We start from the raw sequence: 18,674 nt of genomic DNA, 5'->3' as shown, positions 1-18,674 counted from the left end.
TTATATGGGAAAAGAAGTAGGAGGTATTGTTTTTTCTCGCTAGAAAAGGGTCACGTACAATGAATTTTAGATTTTTCTGTTTACTCCGTGCAAAGCACTTGTGCTTGTTATTTATAAAATTAGGCAATTTATAAAAAATATTGAAACAGTTTTTAAATCTACCATTTTTCTGCCTGGGCTTATACTAGCCCGATCTGAAAACATCTTCGAGCACAATAACGCTTGTGTCGCTTAAGTTATCGGAGTATCAAGGAGCTTACTCAGACTCACGTAAGGTCTTAGCTATGGTCAAAAATGTGTAACAAATGCGATTTCTTTATACCATTCATCATTTTTGAAGATTTGAAGAACTTATTACGGAATGCTTTGTTTTTTAAATGTTCATTTGAACAGTTTTAAATCGTTGAGTAGTATAGTATTGTAGGGCTGTGTAGTTTCAAAATTGACCAAGATATTAAAAAAAAAAACAGTAAATAGTACTCTTGCCCATTTAAACCCATTTTCGGCTTAGAGGAATTTTTTTTTATCGAGATATCATTGAATGAAGTTAAGTCTTTTAGCAGTTGCGCAACAACGTTAAAATAATAAGTTACACGGGTTAAGGTAATTGAGATTCAGGGGTCTGGCATTATATGGTCATAGATTACAGGAGACGGAAGTTAACCCATTATTACCCAAACAAAATCCAGATCAGATAATACCAAACTAACCATTGGATCACTGTCAAGATGGAAACAAATTTACCCGTGTTTATTTTTTTTTTCAATTTCAATTGTTTAAATTGAAATTATTGAAACAAATTTAATAAAAATTTTACGGTTTCAAAAAAAAAGATAAAGCCAATCACTTCTACATTTAAAAATACTTTGAAAATCTCTATACCATTTTTCTGTCAGATTCTATTTTGTTCGAGTATTATTGTTAGAAAATAAAATATTTAGCTTTATTCGGAAATCAAGATATTATTTTAACTAATTGCACGAGACATTTAGGCATGATTTTTTGTAACCGATAGTTTAGGGTTAGGTTTAGGCAACAGATTATATGTACAAATTGCAAAGCTTTTAATAATTTATTTAAATAATTTCGCATGAACAATTGGAATTGTGTATAAAGTAAAAACAAATTTTTTATCCGTTTTGATAGTGATCCCATGATTAGTTTGGTGTTATCTGGCTTCGATTTTGCTTTGTTAATAATGGGTTACGGCAATTGGGGTTCAAGGGTCACAGGCTACAGGAGTCTGAGGTTGGGTTGGGTTAACAAATTTTCCGATTAAACGTGTGTTTCCATTTGAATTCTAAAAGTATTATTACTTTTATGTACTTATTTTGAAAATCTTTCTTAAGGCAACGGTTGTAAGAAAAAAAAATCTGAAACATATCCACAGTATTCTACGTAGAAAAATAACCATTTTTTTCTTATAGATTTTCTTAGATTATTTGAATATACGGAGTTATGGAAAGTTGGAAAAAAATATTAATTCCTAGGAAAAATGGTTGTCCGCACATCAAATTTGATGAAAATAATTGTTTAATGGGTAATTTAGATAAGATTTTAAAAGAGCTTTAAAATGATGTACTTCAAAGTCTTTTGCGATTTTTTCGATAATTTTTTCGAAAAATTTAGAAAAATATTTGATGGAATTTGTAGAAAGAGCTTTCAATTACGATCTTGCTGTAATTGTAAGTTACTTTTCGTCAAAGATATAAAACTTTAAATTTTAACCAATTCCACTCGTGGGAGGATAAAAGTACCTAGCCGGAACTGTATGCTAGGAGCAAGCGACACTTGCAAATTTGTATATTCGGCGGCAAAGTTGTTTGCACTTGTAGAAATTACGTTAAAGTGATAACAATTGTACTTAGACTCTTTATTGTATGGCGTTGCTTACGTCACAAGTAGTATCGCTCTTCCAAATTATTTTACGCGGTACACCGCATAAAATGGAGACAAGCAAAGAACGATACCGAATCAATAACGTTTTATTGAGAACTCGCGCATACGTTGCAGAGAAGCCATATACTATAACTGCGCATTGTGAAGTTGCTACACTGCGCACGACGTATGCGCAAAGGACAGCAATCAGGCTCTTGACGCCTCGTTGGGATCTCGCGCATATACTGCGCAGAAGCGCTGTATTGTACTGCGCTATGTGATACTGTGTATAATGCGCACAGGACATCACTTTGATAAAGGCCTTTCCAAACTGAGGGAATATTCCTGTAATCTTCTTATTCCGTGTGATTTTTCACTTCCCGGAACATTAATATAGTTCACCGTCTACCTCCCTATATACGTAATCAGTGGTTTAAGAAGTACAGAAGGCGCGAAAACATTTGGTCTTCTTAACTTTTTAAACCACACAGTATGTTCGCAGACGTATAGATGATCGACTGTACGAATATTCCGGGAGGCACAAAATCACACGGAACATCACAGGAATATTCCCTCGGTGTGGAAAGGCTATTAAGGCTCCGATTTCAACGTTTCAAGACAAAGATTGCTCCAAACGCGCACGGGCCATGCAGACAAATCGACCGCGCCCTCACTATGGACGGAACATTTTTCAGCTTGTGACGCTGTGACGTCATCCGCCAATACGGCGCACACTTTTGTTGAATATTCGAATATGAATTCCGCTTTTAGGCTAGATATATTTCAGATCATATCTAGTCTACATAATAGAAATTTATTTTTATTTTAATCGTTACGTCACAACGCTAAATCGTTTATTTATTTCCTTAATTATTTTAAAAATACGATTTAAGAAAAACTGTATGTACCCCTTTTCAAAGAGTTTTCAATTGAAAATATAATAGTCATTATATACAGCAGTGGTTTTGTTGTATATTAGTCGACGAATAAATTAACGTTATCAATATATATGTATAAATCACAAAAATACTGCGTACACACTTAATATCTCATTAGTATATGCAAACATTTACGGATTTTTTAAAACATTTAATAATAAATAAACCACCATTCAATTCTTCGATAGGCGTATTATTAACAAATATACAAACTATTTGCTCTATTTACAAGCGTTTTCAAATGAACTTCGATGAAAATTAAAAATATAGCAAGTCATTGCACGCAACCTACTATCGTATCGTAATGATGAATTTTCGACGTTTGAGATCAAACTGTGTATTACTTCGAAACTGATTTCACATGCTATTCGCAATTCATTACTCAACAGTAAATCGCAGAATCATTCAATAAAACATCGTGTGATATGAATTGTTTGAATAAACCATCATTTGTATTCGATTTAAGCTTTTCGTAGAGAAGAGGGCAGTTGCAGTTGATCGACATTTGCCGTTGTTATCGAATATCTCAACGATAAACTTTATATTTTCATGGCAACAAATATCTTAGTTTATTAGACACGCATGAAACACATTGGCAAGAACTTTTAGCCATATGTATAGTGCATTCATTTACCACCTGTGCAAAATCTTTGAGATTCATATGGCATGAAAATCTTTGACAACTCACGGGTAATGGTATTTATTTTTCAGTTCTGATGATTGGTACATTTTGGTGACTTCATCGATATTATTTAAGAGTGACACAGCTGATTGATACAAACATTTTCTTCAATAGATAACGAAAATGGCAACACGAGTTTTAACGTTTCAAGCATTAATTAATCCATCGCAAAGTGAAATCTTATCCATTGTAGCGAGTGACACAACACGCGTTAAGTCGATTATCACGATGTTGCTTGCAGGTAACTTGTTTTCACTACCGGCAGGTTTGCCATCACGAGCGAGAAAACAGCAATATTTGAATTGAATTAACGGTACGATAACTTGTGTGTAAAGCTGTAGCAAATCATTTAATGTAGCTATCTCGTTCGACTTATATCACATTATATCGGCTACAAATTAAGACGTACTTGATACACAGCAGCAAGTATATTTATATATAATAAACAAAAAAACGTTTATTACTATTATTGATCGTATTTATATATTTAACCTTTTTCTATTAACAGTAATTTCGAACAAATAGAATCGAAAAGTATGAGCAAAATTATAACACGAAAATAACGATCTTTTTAATTTGAGTAAAATATCCTTGGCTATAGTATAATATTATGGTTCACCAAAATAAAAAGATAAGATTAAAAAATGTAATTAATAGATTCAGTTAATAAAATTGTTGTGCAAGGTTCAATTTTAGTGCTTTTATAAAATACTTTTATAAAGAAATCAAATTAGATGAATAATCGATAAAATTAAAAACCATTGCATAAAAAAATAATTTCAAAATTCGTAATTGAACGAATTCATTTTGAAAATTATACTGTAAGCAACTTATTGGAAGCACATTGTACCTGATCAATAAATATATAATTTAAACTAATTTTCAAAATATTCAAAGAATGGGTAGAAATTTACGATAAAATATATTAAATTGAAACTAGCCTGTAGAAGTAATCATTTATTTATAATATCATACACAAAGATACAATAAAAGAAATTATCATGTGAATATATTTATAGCTCTATTGATTCAATGATTTCATACAAATTAAAATACAAATTAAAATAATTTCAAAGTTTTGAGACAAACGTACAAATAATTTCAGTCTGCAAGTTTATCGGTAGCATAGCTACGGATGTTTTAAAGTCCATTTCTTCGGTAAATAGCTTTTCAGCGTTCTTGAGAAAAAACTGGATCGTCTGCTTTTTCAATTCGTTCGCATTATTCTTATCGGCTAATAATAGAGTATCATAAACATTGTCGAGGTTTAGTTGTTTAACAAGAATATATTCACACCGCTGTTTGAGCGACTCTAACTGATACTTTTCCGCGACTGCTAGAACTTTGTCGGCGAGATCTTCGATATCGTTCAATTTACCGACATAAATAAAATACAATGTTTTTTCTATTACATCAGCTTCGACATCTTCAATGTGTACTCTTCCTTCATTGCTCTCACGCATTTTACTCTCGAACATTGCATGGAAGACGGGACTGATAGCAGCAAGAATAGCTCGATGAACACGAAATTCTCTCTTTTCAACGATAATTTTAAAATCACTGAACTGTCTATTATCGAACAATTTTTTCAAGATTTCCTCTGAATAATTATGAGCATATTGTACCTCTGTGAGCTTATCACGAGTATTTGCTTCGCCAATACAAATTTTACAAGCTATCTTCAATTCATTATTTGACAATAATTCCTGTCTATTCCATAAATCACTTCTCAGCACAAAATCTTCGAATATTCCATCAGATTTACTTATATTTTCATGAAACAATATAGCTTTTCTTGTAAAATGTCTTTCGTGATCTTGATCGAGTATAGAAATTTCAACTGTAAACTTCTTGTCTTTGTGTTTTTCTTTATTCCACAGATAAAAAACGATACCAATATAGTCCACATTTTTAAGATTGTAACCAGCGACGTAGATGTCCAAAGTCCATTCATATTCATAATTAAATCCAATAAAAATAGGTGGTGATTCGTGAGCGTGTCCAAACCCACTAACATTGTAACAATTTATGAAGTCTTTTATGAGCCAAATATATTCATACTCCATATTCGAATGTCTAAAGTGTGATACTTTTATCATTTCTCCAGTTCTTCTTGTAATAGACATTATTAATAAACAATTTCCAACACAAAGAATAAATAAGAATCGAAAGTTTTATAATACACTACAAAATTAAAAATCAACCTTTCCCTAATGCACAACTCGATGTGACTGATGCTACATATAACTTGAAATATTCTGGTTTTTGGTAACTCGCTACTTGATATCATTAAGTCACGTATATTCGATATGACATGAACTTTTCTGTAAATACGTAAAATATCTCTTCAGAGGATCTCGATAAATTCAATTTATTTTATGTAACGCGCGTTTAATATGTAAAGGGTTAAAAACGGTTTTCATCATTGTACTTGTATAATAAATCAACAGGTAAGCATAGTAGTTATGTAGCTACAGAAGTTGATCTTTGCTATGAACCAATTTTTTTAGACTTACAACGAAATAATTTTTTTACTACAATTTTGAAAATAGTTTGAAAAAGAGTTTGGTGATATATTGTCTGAACAGTATATTTGATAAATTTGTCGAATAATAAAACATTTCAAATAATTATCATTATAAAAATATTTTACTGTTCTACTTGATAATGATGTTATCTATAACAGTTGTATCTGAATCGTTTCTGAATAATACCCAGAATGAAGAAACGTTTACATAATGCTGAGTATTCATTAATTCATTATTGATGAAGAAATTTGCGAATAATTTAAAAAATGCTGATTAAATCAATGTCAAATATCAACATTAAACAATATTTATTTAGAATGAATAATATCTCAAATAGTAAAATGTTTGTAAACAAAATTTATTTTTGTCTAACTATGAAGAATGTATTTCAGAAATAATTAATGATAAATTTATAATAACGAAAAATATATTAAACAACTACGGAGTTTAATCTATCAAAGTATCAATTATGGCTGTTTTTATATCTTGAGATTTTTTAATTTTAGGATAGGTTAAGAACCTTTTAAAGGTTAATCTTATTCTTAATATTCTGAATATTATGATAAACGTTCATTAGATTCAGCTGCTGTGTAAGAATATCTGCGCACGACAAATTTTAACTTTTTGATTTATTGTATGTGTACAGAATTAAATAAAACTATATATGAGAATCAATTACACAAATAAGGTCAGTTTGCAAGACAGCAACGGCTTGAATCTTCGCATGAGGTAGTCTTTTAATATTTTTTAGGAAAAAATTGGTAGCCTCTTTTTATAATTTTTTCTCATAGTTTTAGTTAATCAATAAGAGTATCGTACATATTGTCGATTATAAGTTCATTAACGAGAATATTCTCACACGAATGCTTAAGCAAGTCGAGCTGTTTTTCGGCAGCTACAAGAACTCTATCAGCCATATTATCGATATCCTTTAACTTGCCGATGTATAAAATACAATACCTTTTCCGTGATGTCTGTTTCAACATCTTTAATGTGCATTCTTTCTTCGCTAGTTTTTTGCCTTGTGCTCTTGAATATTACATGAAAAACTGGACTTATGGTGAGAATCGTTTGATGAACGCAAAATTTTGTTTTGCTAATCATGAGTTTCAGTTCACTAAATTTTTTGTTATACAATTTCTTTCAGGTTTTTAATATAATTAATTTTTGCATATAATTAATTTTTGAATAATTAATATAATTAATTTTTGCAGCCTCATTAATAATAACTGGCCAACCAATCCCAATTCTTATAGCGATTTTAATTCATTATTATTTGGCACCAGACCTGGTTTATTTCATCTCTTTTTAACACAGAATCTTTAAATATTCCGTCAGATTTATTGAAATTTTTGTGAGTTAATTAAAGTAAATTTTCTGGTGATCTGCTTTTTGTGGTCTTGGTCGAGTACAGAAAGCTTAATTGCGAATTTCATATGTTGGTGCCTTTCTTTATTTCTTAAATGCGGGCACATACCCACATAATCAGCATTTTTGTAGTTGTAACCAGTGACGTACGTATCCAACGTACATTTATATTCACGATTTGGACTAATAAAAATTAGAACTGATTTGTGAATGTACCCAATACCATTAATATCATAACATTTTGTAAAGATTTTTTATACGCTAAGTATATTGATACCCCCACTCGCACACACTTTTCAAGAAAAGTAAAATTTACATGCGAGAGTAAACCACCGCTAATACCTAGAACCTAAAGACTGTTTCGAAATAAATTTTGTATCTGCAAGAACTGAAAAATGTTATTTTAATAGTAGATTACGTATTTAAGTCGGCAAAGTATTAGTAAGTTCGTAGCACGTGAGAATTGACAATCGAGGCGGAACCGAGTCGAGGTAAAAATACATCAATACTGTACTGACCCAAAGAAACCATTATTTAAAAAAAATCTATTAATAAAATTGCTTATAATTTTGAAATAAAATATTAGAAATAACAGTCAGATTGTCTACAATACTTTCATTAAATTTAACACGTAGTATCTAATATACATGATTCGGTAGTCTACTCGTACGAGATTTTCCTTTATAATAAGATATGTTGTGACGTTTACATTTGAATACACTCAAATTCATAATTGCACAACATTATATTTTGAAACTCCATATGTTATTATTGATATGGCCAGTGTTCAAAAGTGGTAGCTAGCACCGCCATCTATTACGTTACGATCGTCATTTTTCTGTTTTGGTAAGCTTAAAATAGTAAATTTTCGTATAATAATGTTATAAATCGGTTATGATTGTTTTATTAAATAACAATACATATAAAATCCACAGTAAGCTTTTTTTTTTGGTTTTTTTTTTAATTGTACATAGTAAGAGGTATTTTTATTTAAGGATACATCGGACAGTTATTTAATTTTTAGTTCAACATGTAGTGTATTATTATTGAGAATCTATCTCAAGTAACATGATCTACAAGTACACAGGCAACTATGCTTTCCTCAAAATCTCTTAGAATTTCAGGAAAAAATGTAGTATTCACCCGGTTTGATTTTAATTGTGGAATATCATTGCAGAAATAATCGGCGGTCATCTCATTTATTAAAAAAATTAGTTTAGTGAATTATAGTGAAGAGATATAATTCACAAAAACATGGTTAAAATTTCATAAAAATAATGCGATATTGATGAAAGAATATCTTTTATAAGAATGAGAGTTCTAGTAAAAGATATATGAGATTTTATCCGTTAATTTCAACCTAATTAGCAATAACATTGTCATTATTCTAAAAACAAATAATCGCGGCTTACAATTTTTCTGTCTAGATATTATTGGAAAAGCGAACAGATGAACATGGTGCATGAGTATTCGTAGATAAAAATTAAAAATTCAGTATTAAATACAATTCACGTAAAAATAGATTTTGCTTAAAGCTTAATTATTAAAAATAAATAAAAACACTTGGAAAATCACCCTTTTTGAATCAAAGCACGTATTATTTCTATCATCAAAGACCTTGAGAGTAACTGAAGTTCACTAGTGAAGTCCTCCATGGTCGAAAGCTCTTCAGAATGTCGATAGAAAAATTCCAAAGACTTTTTTTGGAGAATACTAGAATTATTTTCTTCAGCTAGACGAAGAGTGTCATAAATGTTTTGCATAGTCAGTCGTGCGGCAATAATATGTTCGCATATCTGTTTGAGGTCGTCGATCTGGTATCTTCTCGCGGCAATGAGTAGCTTATCCGCCATAGCTTCGATGTCTTCCAGTTCCTCTTTATAGATATAGCGAAGTAATTTGTCCATGATCATGGGTTCGATGTCGTGAAGTTCTACTTCAACCGCGTCGGTATCGAATGTTTTTTCGAAAATAACACTTCGAGCTGCTAGAATGGCGCGATGTACCTTAAATACTTTTCCTCCAACGACCAAATGGAAATCGGCGAATTTCATAAATTTAAATATTTTTCCGAGCGTGTCTGATTGGGGACAGACCGTATGTGACATATCCATTCGAGTATGCGTTGCGTTAGAAAATATTGTGCAGCCAATCTTCAAGTTGCCATCCGGCAAAAGCCGGGGGTTCTTTAATAATTCCTCTCGCGAAATCAATGTTCTAAATGTTAAGTATAACTTGTCATTCGCAAGTATTGCTGTTTTTTTTGCACAATGCGCACCATCTTCATCAATGATATAAGCCGAAATCATAAAAGGCAAATCATCGTAATATTCCATATTTACAAGTAGTATTTCGAGTCCGACGTAATCGAAAGATTCAGCATTCCAGCCTGCGCAGTAGAGATAAAACTCCCACTCGTATTCGTGATTTGGGCCTGTAGAGAACCTTGGCGATGTCTTCCAGAGGCCAATCTGATCTGGCTCGAAAGAAAAGTTGCGAAAATTCTTGATTAACCACGCACACTCGAATTCTTCCTTCAGTCGATGTACATTGCGTTTTTGCGTGATTAGCCCAAACGAAGGCATTTTTGTTGCCTGCATTTTTCGCAATAATCACGTTAACTTATCTATCACAAAATACGATGTAAGTTTGTAGAAGTTGAAATAACAGTCAAGTAAGAGAAGTACTTGTTATTGAAATCAAGATATTTTATGCACTAACGCTGACTGCTCTGGCTGACGGTTACTTTTGTTGTGCTCGCACGCCTAATCACGAAGTATTTATATATTATACGGATTAGATGCGATGCTCACTTACGACTATACGCATTCGTGTGTTTATTACAAAATTTCGATGTGTCGAATGAAGATCACGCTGAGAATACAAATTCAAATATCAAATTTAATTTACTTGGGGCTTATAAAAATGGTTGATTCAACTTAACTATTAAACTGTATTGACCATAATTTTTATTTTTGTTATATCCTACTTTGTTCTTTATCGCACACACATTTTTTTCTTTCCCAGCAATTTATAATTGATTTTTTAGGTACATATAAATTATTCATTCACCTTTTCTACAAATAAATAAAATTCTCGTACAATTAATACATATTTTCACGTTATTTAACTACTGCTATCACTGGAAAATAGCAACGAATACAATAACAATAATTGGCTCTTATTTCCTGTTTTTTACGATCAAAAATATGTTTTAATCATTTTTTTCAATATACAGTGTACTAGTATCGAAAAAGTGATGATATTAATATTGTCCGATGCTAGCAATCAATTTGAAGTCACAATTTATTCAACGTTGTCAAAGTAATCTGGTATATACGCAAATAAATTAAAATATGTAAAAATCTGTCAATACTGATTTCTTCAAACGACAAACGGATCAAGTAAATTATGAGTGAATGAATCACAATTTGTCGTCAATTGTAACAATATCGAATTTTAATGTTAGTGTGAACTAAGATTAGTAGTAACATAATTGAAATTATACGACATACAAAAACTATTTGAATCAAACTGATCATATGGGAAAAAAATTATTTTTCTATGACTTAAGCACAAATGATGTAAGCTTGTAGATTATTATAGAGTGAAGAGGTCGTAACTTTAAAATCAATTTTTGAAGAGAGTTTTTTTTATTTATGATAATATCAATACTTTAGTTGTATTAGATGCGGCAACTGAAATTTGTTATGAATTACTCAATTAACTGTCAGAGAGCAATTTAAAATCTTTCCGTAAATCTTGCCATCTTACAAAGCTTTGAAAAGTTCTAACACTTGTGCGTTACTGGAGTGTTCTTGTTTAATAATCCCATGTACCAATTACGTTATCATTATAAATATCTATTATCATTGCAAAATATTAAAAAATAATCTTATTGAACATGATTGAAATAATCAATAAGATCAGGGTCAAGAAACTCTCAATTCTAAGTTTGTGACAAGACAAGCGTTAATTATAAATAGACGTCATAACGTCCAAATATAAAATTCGATGAAAAATTAAAAAATTATACTCGGTTCAAAATATCCGAAAATTCCAAAAAAACGTTCAACGCAGTAGCCCAGCAGTATAGAAAGGAGCAAAGGAGTTCACGGTTACACTTGGAACTTGGCTTCCGGCGTCACGGTATCGATCACTTCCTCCACTGGACGCATTGCAGCAGCCCCGCCAAGCAGCAGCAGAGGCAGCAGCATCTCGGTCAGCAAGAGGGTCGATAGACCGCGACGCCCCTCGATTGCCTCCATACATTTACCTGCTTGCGTATAATCGCCCGACGGCTTTTTTTTTTTCACTTTTTCGCTCGATTTTGTTATACGTTAATTTATTCGAAATTCAGCCACGCTTCTAAATTTGACGAACTCGGATGATGATTCCAGGCGCTGCGAGTCCGTGACAAGATTTTTCTACAAAATTAATTAGATCGCGAGTGCAGCGCACGAGGCCATATTTGGCATGCATCTGTATTCGAGGCGAACATTAGCTGCGAAATAAGATTGAGCGTTGATTTTGTTATATAAAATCGCGTCCTTTACGTAAAAATTTGGCATTCAAGGCACGATCGAAGTGTCTCTCGTACCATGCGATCGCAAGAAAGATCAACACCGCCTCAGCTTGCTATTTTTCTTTTTTCTTTTTATTTTGTTTTGTTTTCGGTCGCCTTTCACGCCATTCATCACCATCTTTACGTCCCTCGTGCTTCCAGCCTTTCTTCATGCTCATTTCATCTGTTATTCCGAGATTTATTTGCCTTTCTCTCTCTCTTTTCTGCCATTCTTGGCGATGTATCGCTCTGTGTACAATTTTGAGTTGCACGCGGCATAAGAAGTCGCACGGATTCGACGTAGACAGTCCGCGAAAGCGCACGTTTCACAATGGATCCTACAATTTTTGCGATGTATTCAATTAATTCTTCCGATCTTTGATTTGAATCCCCGGACGGCAATCACGCGTCGTCGTTGCAACAAATGGGCCGTCGCTCGTCGCTGATTCCACAACTCATTACTCATTAACGGCTCGGCTGCAGCACAGCGCATAGAGCCGATAAATCAGGTCTGTCGACCGGCGCACGCACAGTGGAGAGTCGAAGGCAAGGAGCGCGGGGGCACACCGCGGCAGCGTGTGCGGTGCGTAACCCGCGCGTCGCAGATGCGCCAACGTCACGCGCATACCAAATGATCGAAAACCGAGAGAGAGAGAGAGAGAGAGTTCAGACTCCGCGCGTTCCTCGTCACACGTCGATTGGAATTCAAAGCTCGACGCGGCGGCGAGCTTTTTTAGGTCCCCCGATACATGAGTGAGAGCTCGACAGTCGGTGGACTTTCAATTCGACGATATTGATGCATCACTGCGACACTCTTCTCGTTTTGTCGAGCGAGATTAGCTATTGTTTAGACGATTTTTTTCTTTCTTTTTGTTGGATGTTCATAAGGAACAATGGTCACGTACGTGAGTTGCGATTGAATACAATCGGAGACGTTTCCGTAAATGGTTCTGCAGGTGACTGCGCGATGTCTGCACTGGGCTTATTACAATCGGCATAGAGTCCAGCAGGGATGAAAAATACGTTCGTATAAGAAACTTTCATTGTAATCGTAATTCGATCGTATTCGGCTTTACAGTTACGTTGAAATCGGATTGTCTTATCATTCGCGATAAATAAAATGTCCCTTCAAAAAGTTTAATTATTCTTTTCCGACCGTAAATTACTTCGAAAACAACCTGAAGCTCACACGACGCGACACTCTTTGATTCCCCATCGAACAAAACCAATTACTCATCGAACAATCACATCCACCCGCGACCTCAAATTAGCAGATCTTTTGAATTCAAGACTTCGCATCGATCGAACAAGCGCGGCCCTTGATTCAGCGTTACAGAGATAAAAAAAAAAGCAGACGAGAGACCCATAATCCTGAAAAAAGAAAAAGCCACACAATGCGTAATTAGAATTCTGCCTGAACACGAAAAATACAAAAAAAAAAAGTAAAAGAAAAAGATCGAAGAGGTCTCTCAGTCATAAACACGACAATCAATCGATTGAGCTTTCTCGCTTGAGAGTGTCGAGAGCGCAACGACGATCCGGTAGTCGGGTCAGGCGCAGCGCTGAATTCTTATGCTAATGCGAGAAAGGAGCGCGCGCTCCAGCTGAGGAGAGAAGAGAAAGAGAGAGAAAGAGACAATGGATCCGCGCGTGTCGCGACTTTTGTCGTCGCGAGCTCTCCGTTTTGTGCCCTCTCCCCGGGTTGGCTTTATTATTTCTTTCGAGTCGACGGGCTTTCGAGAGCGCGCTTCCGCTGGGAGTGAGCTTTGATTTACGTTTTTATTTTATTTTTTTTTTTTTTTCGTATCGTCACGCTGATGACGAAATCGGATCGTGTTTGGCAGATGAGGCGATTGCGCTCAGCGGGATTGCAAAACTAACGTATATATTCGATTAGCCAATTCGGATAAACAATAATTACTATTCGAATCTGGTTTTTCCAAGGCGAAGAAATCAGTTTGAAAATCTCTCGCCAATCTAGTCGTTACAAAACTGTCTACACGTCTAGTTTATCCATGATTCAGTTGAAAGTAACTAATCGTTGTCTTGACTTGATTATATTAATCTCGTGCTGTGCAACATAGCTTCGCAACTAAGCTTCAAATATCACAACTCTTGTCCGCTAGATGATATCGTGCAAGTGTTATCCGAACATAGTCTTGTTATCTTTGGCTATTATCATTGCGCGAAAATATTGTTGGTTTTTGAAAGTTTCGTTGCAATAATTAATCGATAAATTACCAATATCGCATTTGCTACGTTTCTTATTCGTCACTTTAAGAAGTAGATCGGTATTGCATTTGTCACTTCAATTAGCCAAACAATAATTTCTATGAAAGCCGTGCGATTCGCGCGGCCTCCATCTCAGAGTCGTTCATGGAGCATCAGGCCGACCCACGCATTTGTCTCTGACGCGCCGCGGATCGTTGCCTCTTTCGGGAATCGAGCGCGCCGCTGGATTCGTTCGCGTAAAAGGCGCCCGAGAAAGCGATAGGCGTGGCTTATTGATTTCTTGGCGGGCCGACGCGAGGTGAGATCTCGAATCACGGACTTTGACTTTTAGACGCGCGCGCGCTGTGCTGATTCTTCTTTCGTTCGTCGTCAATTATGGCCAGTGACTCGATGCTACCGCGACTTCGAGTAAGTCTATTTTTCTTAAGCTCTTGCAGTACGCGGATTTGTAATTCGAATAAAAACGAAGGCAGACGTAATCCAATGTCACGCGAAGTTTTGTAGGCAGAGTCAACGATTCCTAAAACCAATCTACGAGCAAGCGAACGGCTCCCTCAGCGGAACGCTCGTACGCATTCGCGATGCACTTCGTCCTCAGAATGGTGATCATCATCAGAATCCCGCGGATGATCACATTAACATGCGTACATACCCGTTAGTTTACCCGATGATCATTTGGCTCTCACTCGCGAGCAAAGCTTCTTCGCATTCGTGTCGCGTGCGTCTTTCGAAAGAGACATCTCTTTTCTCTCTCTCTGGGAGAGAATTTCCTCCCGCGCGTGAGAGAGCAAGCACAAGCTCTTGGCACGTATTTTTTCCCTTGGACTTTTATATTGCTGCGGATGAATTACACTGGTGTTTCGGGCTGATTTATCGTTTAGGGCTGGCTGGATTATACGCAGGCTCATGGCGCTTTTAAAGCTCGCTGAGGTTTTTGACTTTTCACCGCGGATGCTAATTTTTCGTTTCAGTACGAGAAGAGTCCTTTGCCGAGCTGATGTCGCAGACATAATCCACGCGCCGCATTATGACGTTTGCGCTATAGGATCACACGAATATCAAGGTCCCGTGCACTGCTCCATCGAGACGCACGAATTTGCAATTACTATCCTTAACTGTCTCTCCCGCCAAAACGAAAGGAACGAACGCACAGGACAATAAAGTGAGCCAAGAGGCATCAAAGCAAACGATCGAATAGCCGGTAATCTGGTATAAAAATCGCGCGGGCTGAAAAAGAAGAGGCGCATTACGAGCACTGGCAATCATCACGCGTTATTAAACAGCAATCATCTTTTGTCCGAAAGGAAAAAAAAAATGAGCGAAGAGGCAGGGACTCGCTGTTTTTTCGAGGCAAGGCCGCGGAACATCTGCCACGGCGCGACGACGCTGCGGCGAGCGCACGACGGCGCAGATGAAATTAAAGAGTCACGGTCCAGCTGCTTCGACGACTGTAGCTTACGACTGCTATCGGCATTATATGCCCATCACGGTCCAGAGAATCCGCGCCAGACGTAACTGCTCTCGCGAGGACGTGTGCGAGCGCCTGCTATGACTCACTGTGTGTATTGTGGATGCGTGTATATTGTTTCTTGACGTTTCTGCACGATTGTCTTGTTTGTCGTGGATCAGTGAGAATCGCTTCGTTTCCTTTATTCTTCCGAGGATAGTTTCGATTTCGCATTTGCCAGCAATGACTAATGCCTTCGCCCGTGATAATGTACGGGAGAATTTATTTTAACATTCATTGCTGATTCGCCGTCCTGTCGTGAGAATTGATAAAAATCATTGACGTTTGCGAGATTACAGAAAGCCATAAGTGCTTCCTTGATGTTGTATCATAAAATTGAACGCGCGGTAGACATTCGAGCACGTGATCTATTATGTTAATAGCCATTTCTGCGATATTAATTATGTATTCACATTCTAACGTACTATACATTACACTGTACATCGACTTGTCCTGTTCCTGGCCAACTCATTTCAACGTGCTGGCAAATCCTGAAATGATAGGTATTCATAAAATAGACACACGCTGCTACTCGAACATGCCGATTTGCATCGCGTCGGGGATATGAAAGGAAGAGGATTTCTTTTACGTCGAATCGTTGATAATCCATTCGCGTAACCGCTATCTGCTAATAACCCAGTCACTTTAGCGAGGGGGGAGCAGAGAGCGACAGAAGCAGTGCAAGAGAGCGTGAAGAATGCGCGTACATGCGCGCGCGCGCGCGCGCGGCACATTTAATATCGGCAAAGTTAGTTGCTCCTCGTAATACACATATCTCGGCGGTGCGGCGCTGGCGTACAGTTATGGGCATACGGTATATACACACCGTGCATTTTTTATATAATAGCCCGTGCACGCATGTGCGAGTACGGCGAGCGAGAGCCACGAGACAGTCCGTGATTCGAGTACGGTTCCGTCCATTAAATGAAACTCGTCCACTGTGCTATGCGCTGTTCCTTTGGACGCGAGCCTAATAAAGACCACGTCTCTTTCGCCCGCCGTTTTCTCTTATGAAATTCTCTTGGCTAGGACGGCTTTATTTATCGTGCCGGGCAATTTCAAGCAGAAAATGCGGTAGCCAGAGACTCGTTTCTCTCTCTCTCTCCCTCACTCTCTTTCAAAAGCGAGATTCGAGGTTGGATTGGGTGTGAGATAGTTTTTGAAAATTATTGTTAGATGTTTAGAATGAATCGGAGTGACGAATGCCGCCATAAAGATATCAATCTCATTTTGCTAATCTTACTTGCCAATCTGCAAGAGAATCTTGATTTCGCAAAATAACACATATTTCAGTACTTATGTGAATCTTGAATGGGACGTTAGCTGAACATTACTACATGTGACACACCGGTAAACTAACCATTATTATAGTATTTATAATGCATTAAAATTAGATGGCAAGCGAGGGAGTCGATTTATTGAAATGTCAATTATTTATACAATCAATCAGCTTATCAGTGAGCTCTAAAATTTACAAGCTGCTTCAAGAATTACGCGGATTCAACGAAAGACGCTCTTCTCCTTATCGATTCGGTCGGCGTCTCAATCTTTTATCGGCAAATTAGGACGTCAGCGCGTACTTTCTCTCCCTTTGAAGCCAACCGCGTGTACCTTTAATCCGCTAACCGAACGCTGTGCCTTGCATCAATTACTTTTTTCGCAGCAAAACTCTCGCAGGAACACAGGAGGACATTTTGCCCAGCGCATAGAATAAAAAAAACCGGAATTATATTGTCGAGGGATCTAAATCATCTCGAGATTGTCGTTTCGCCTCTCGCATACCCGGACACTTTACCATTCAAATGGGCGTACGTGAGGCGACTTTGCTGACGAGGGTTTTTCAGGCATATTAATTTCGAGCTTTGCAGAGCAAGGCCCTATCCCGGATTGCGCTCTGTTCAGCTCATTTTCGCACAGTTTATCGTCGAATAATCGTAAATCCACGAATCTAACCGTTGAAATTCGCTATTCGAACGTCGTCTTTCCGCGTGTTTATGAATCAATCAGCTCAAACTGCTAATCCGCGTCGATGATGGATTACCGAAAGCTCGACTCGTAAACAGTTTCGAAATGCAGACTCGCAGACAGCGGCGCGCTGAGAAATCGCGCGGCTTTATTATTCAAGACCATTTCACGATATTACCTTCTAGTTTATCTTGGCGTGTGTCGGTTTTAGGCAATGCAAATGGGTCAAGGGGGCATATACGAATTCAAGCACACGCGCGTTCACGAGCGCTTGCTTTCTTGCAACACCGCACCGGACATTCGATATCGGGACGCGTTAATTCGATCCTCAGAGCACTGTTTTCCCGATGTTCCAGCGCGACACCCGCGAAGCGTTGTGTCGTAGCGCTATAACTCAAGGCCACTGCGATGTAACGATGTACGAAAGTGGATCCACGTAAACGCACCTCGCCCTCGTTGGGTCGTCGATGGCTTTTCTTTGTGTATAGTGGGTGGAAGAGACGACGAGGAATCGCACACGCGAGAGCGCAGCCACTTCCATTTGGTGGCACGATTATAACAGGCGGTCTCTGAAAGTTGTTTCGCTTTTCTAAATTGACACAGCGAATCAAGCAAATCTTTACAGCTGGTCTTTCGGATATTAAGCTTATTGGCGAGTCAGCGAGACGAAGGTGAAAAATTCTCGCTGTCGGTAGAGTTGAGTAAAGCCGATCGAATGGAAAATTCAATGAGACATTTCCTCGACCAGAGCCGCTCCGTTCCATCCTCTTTTTCTCCGAGTGGCGACGCATTCGGATCACGCCCAAGGCGCCGCAAGCACGTAACATCTTTCTGTTCTTGGGAAGAAGTCGTCTTCTCCTTTTTCTTCCTATACACAGTAACACCTTTGGCAGTAGCTGCTTTTCTGAGATTACGACTTTATCACCAGCGGCTCAAAGTCATTCTTCAAATTTTTATCTTTCGGCGTACTTGATGATAATAGAGAGGACATCGATTAGTTCATTTATTTATT

General features: G+C 36.8%; 1 protein-coding gene across 1 annotated transcript; it reads right to left on the bottom strand.

Moving 5' to 3' along the window:
• Positions 1–4,568: 4,568 nt before the first annotated feature.
• LOC131665478 (speckle-type POZ protein-like B) lies at positions 4,569–5,624 on the bottom strand. Its single transcript, XM_058937373.1, has one exon. It carries the CDS (start codon positions 5,622–5,624, stop codon positions 4,569–4,571), a length of 1,056 nt encoding a protein of 351 aa, XP_058793356.1.
• Between the last annotated feature and the right edge of the window lie 13,050 nt (positions 5,625–18,674).

The sequence above is a fragment of the Phymastichus coffea genome, unplaced genomic scaffold (genome assembly GCF_024137745.1).
Source record: "Phymastichus coffea isolate CEN01 unplaced genomic scaffold, Cenicafe_Pcof_1.1 PCOF00052, whole genome shotgun sequence".
NCBI lineage: Eukaryota > Metazoa > Arthropoda > Insecta > Hymenoptera > Eulophidae > Phymastichus > Phymastichus coffea.
Note: the sequence above shows the minus strand (reverse complement) of the source record. Positions and strands in the feature narration are given on the sequence as shown.

Bases quoted from the DNA above. Each gene is read 5' to 3' on its own strand.
- LOC131665478 (XM_058937373.1), bottom strand. From the start codon at position 5,624: ATGTCTATTACAAGAAGAACTGGAGAAATGATAAAAGTATCACACTTT.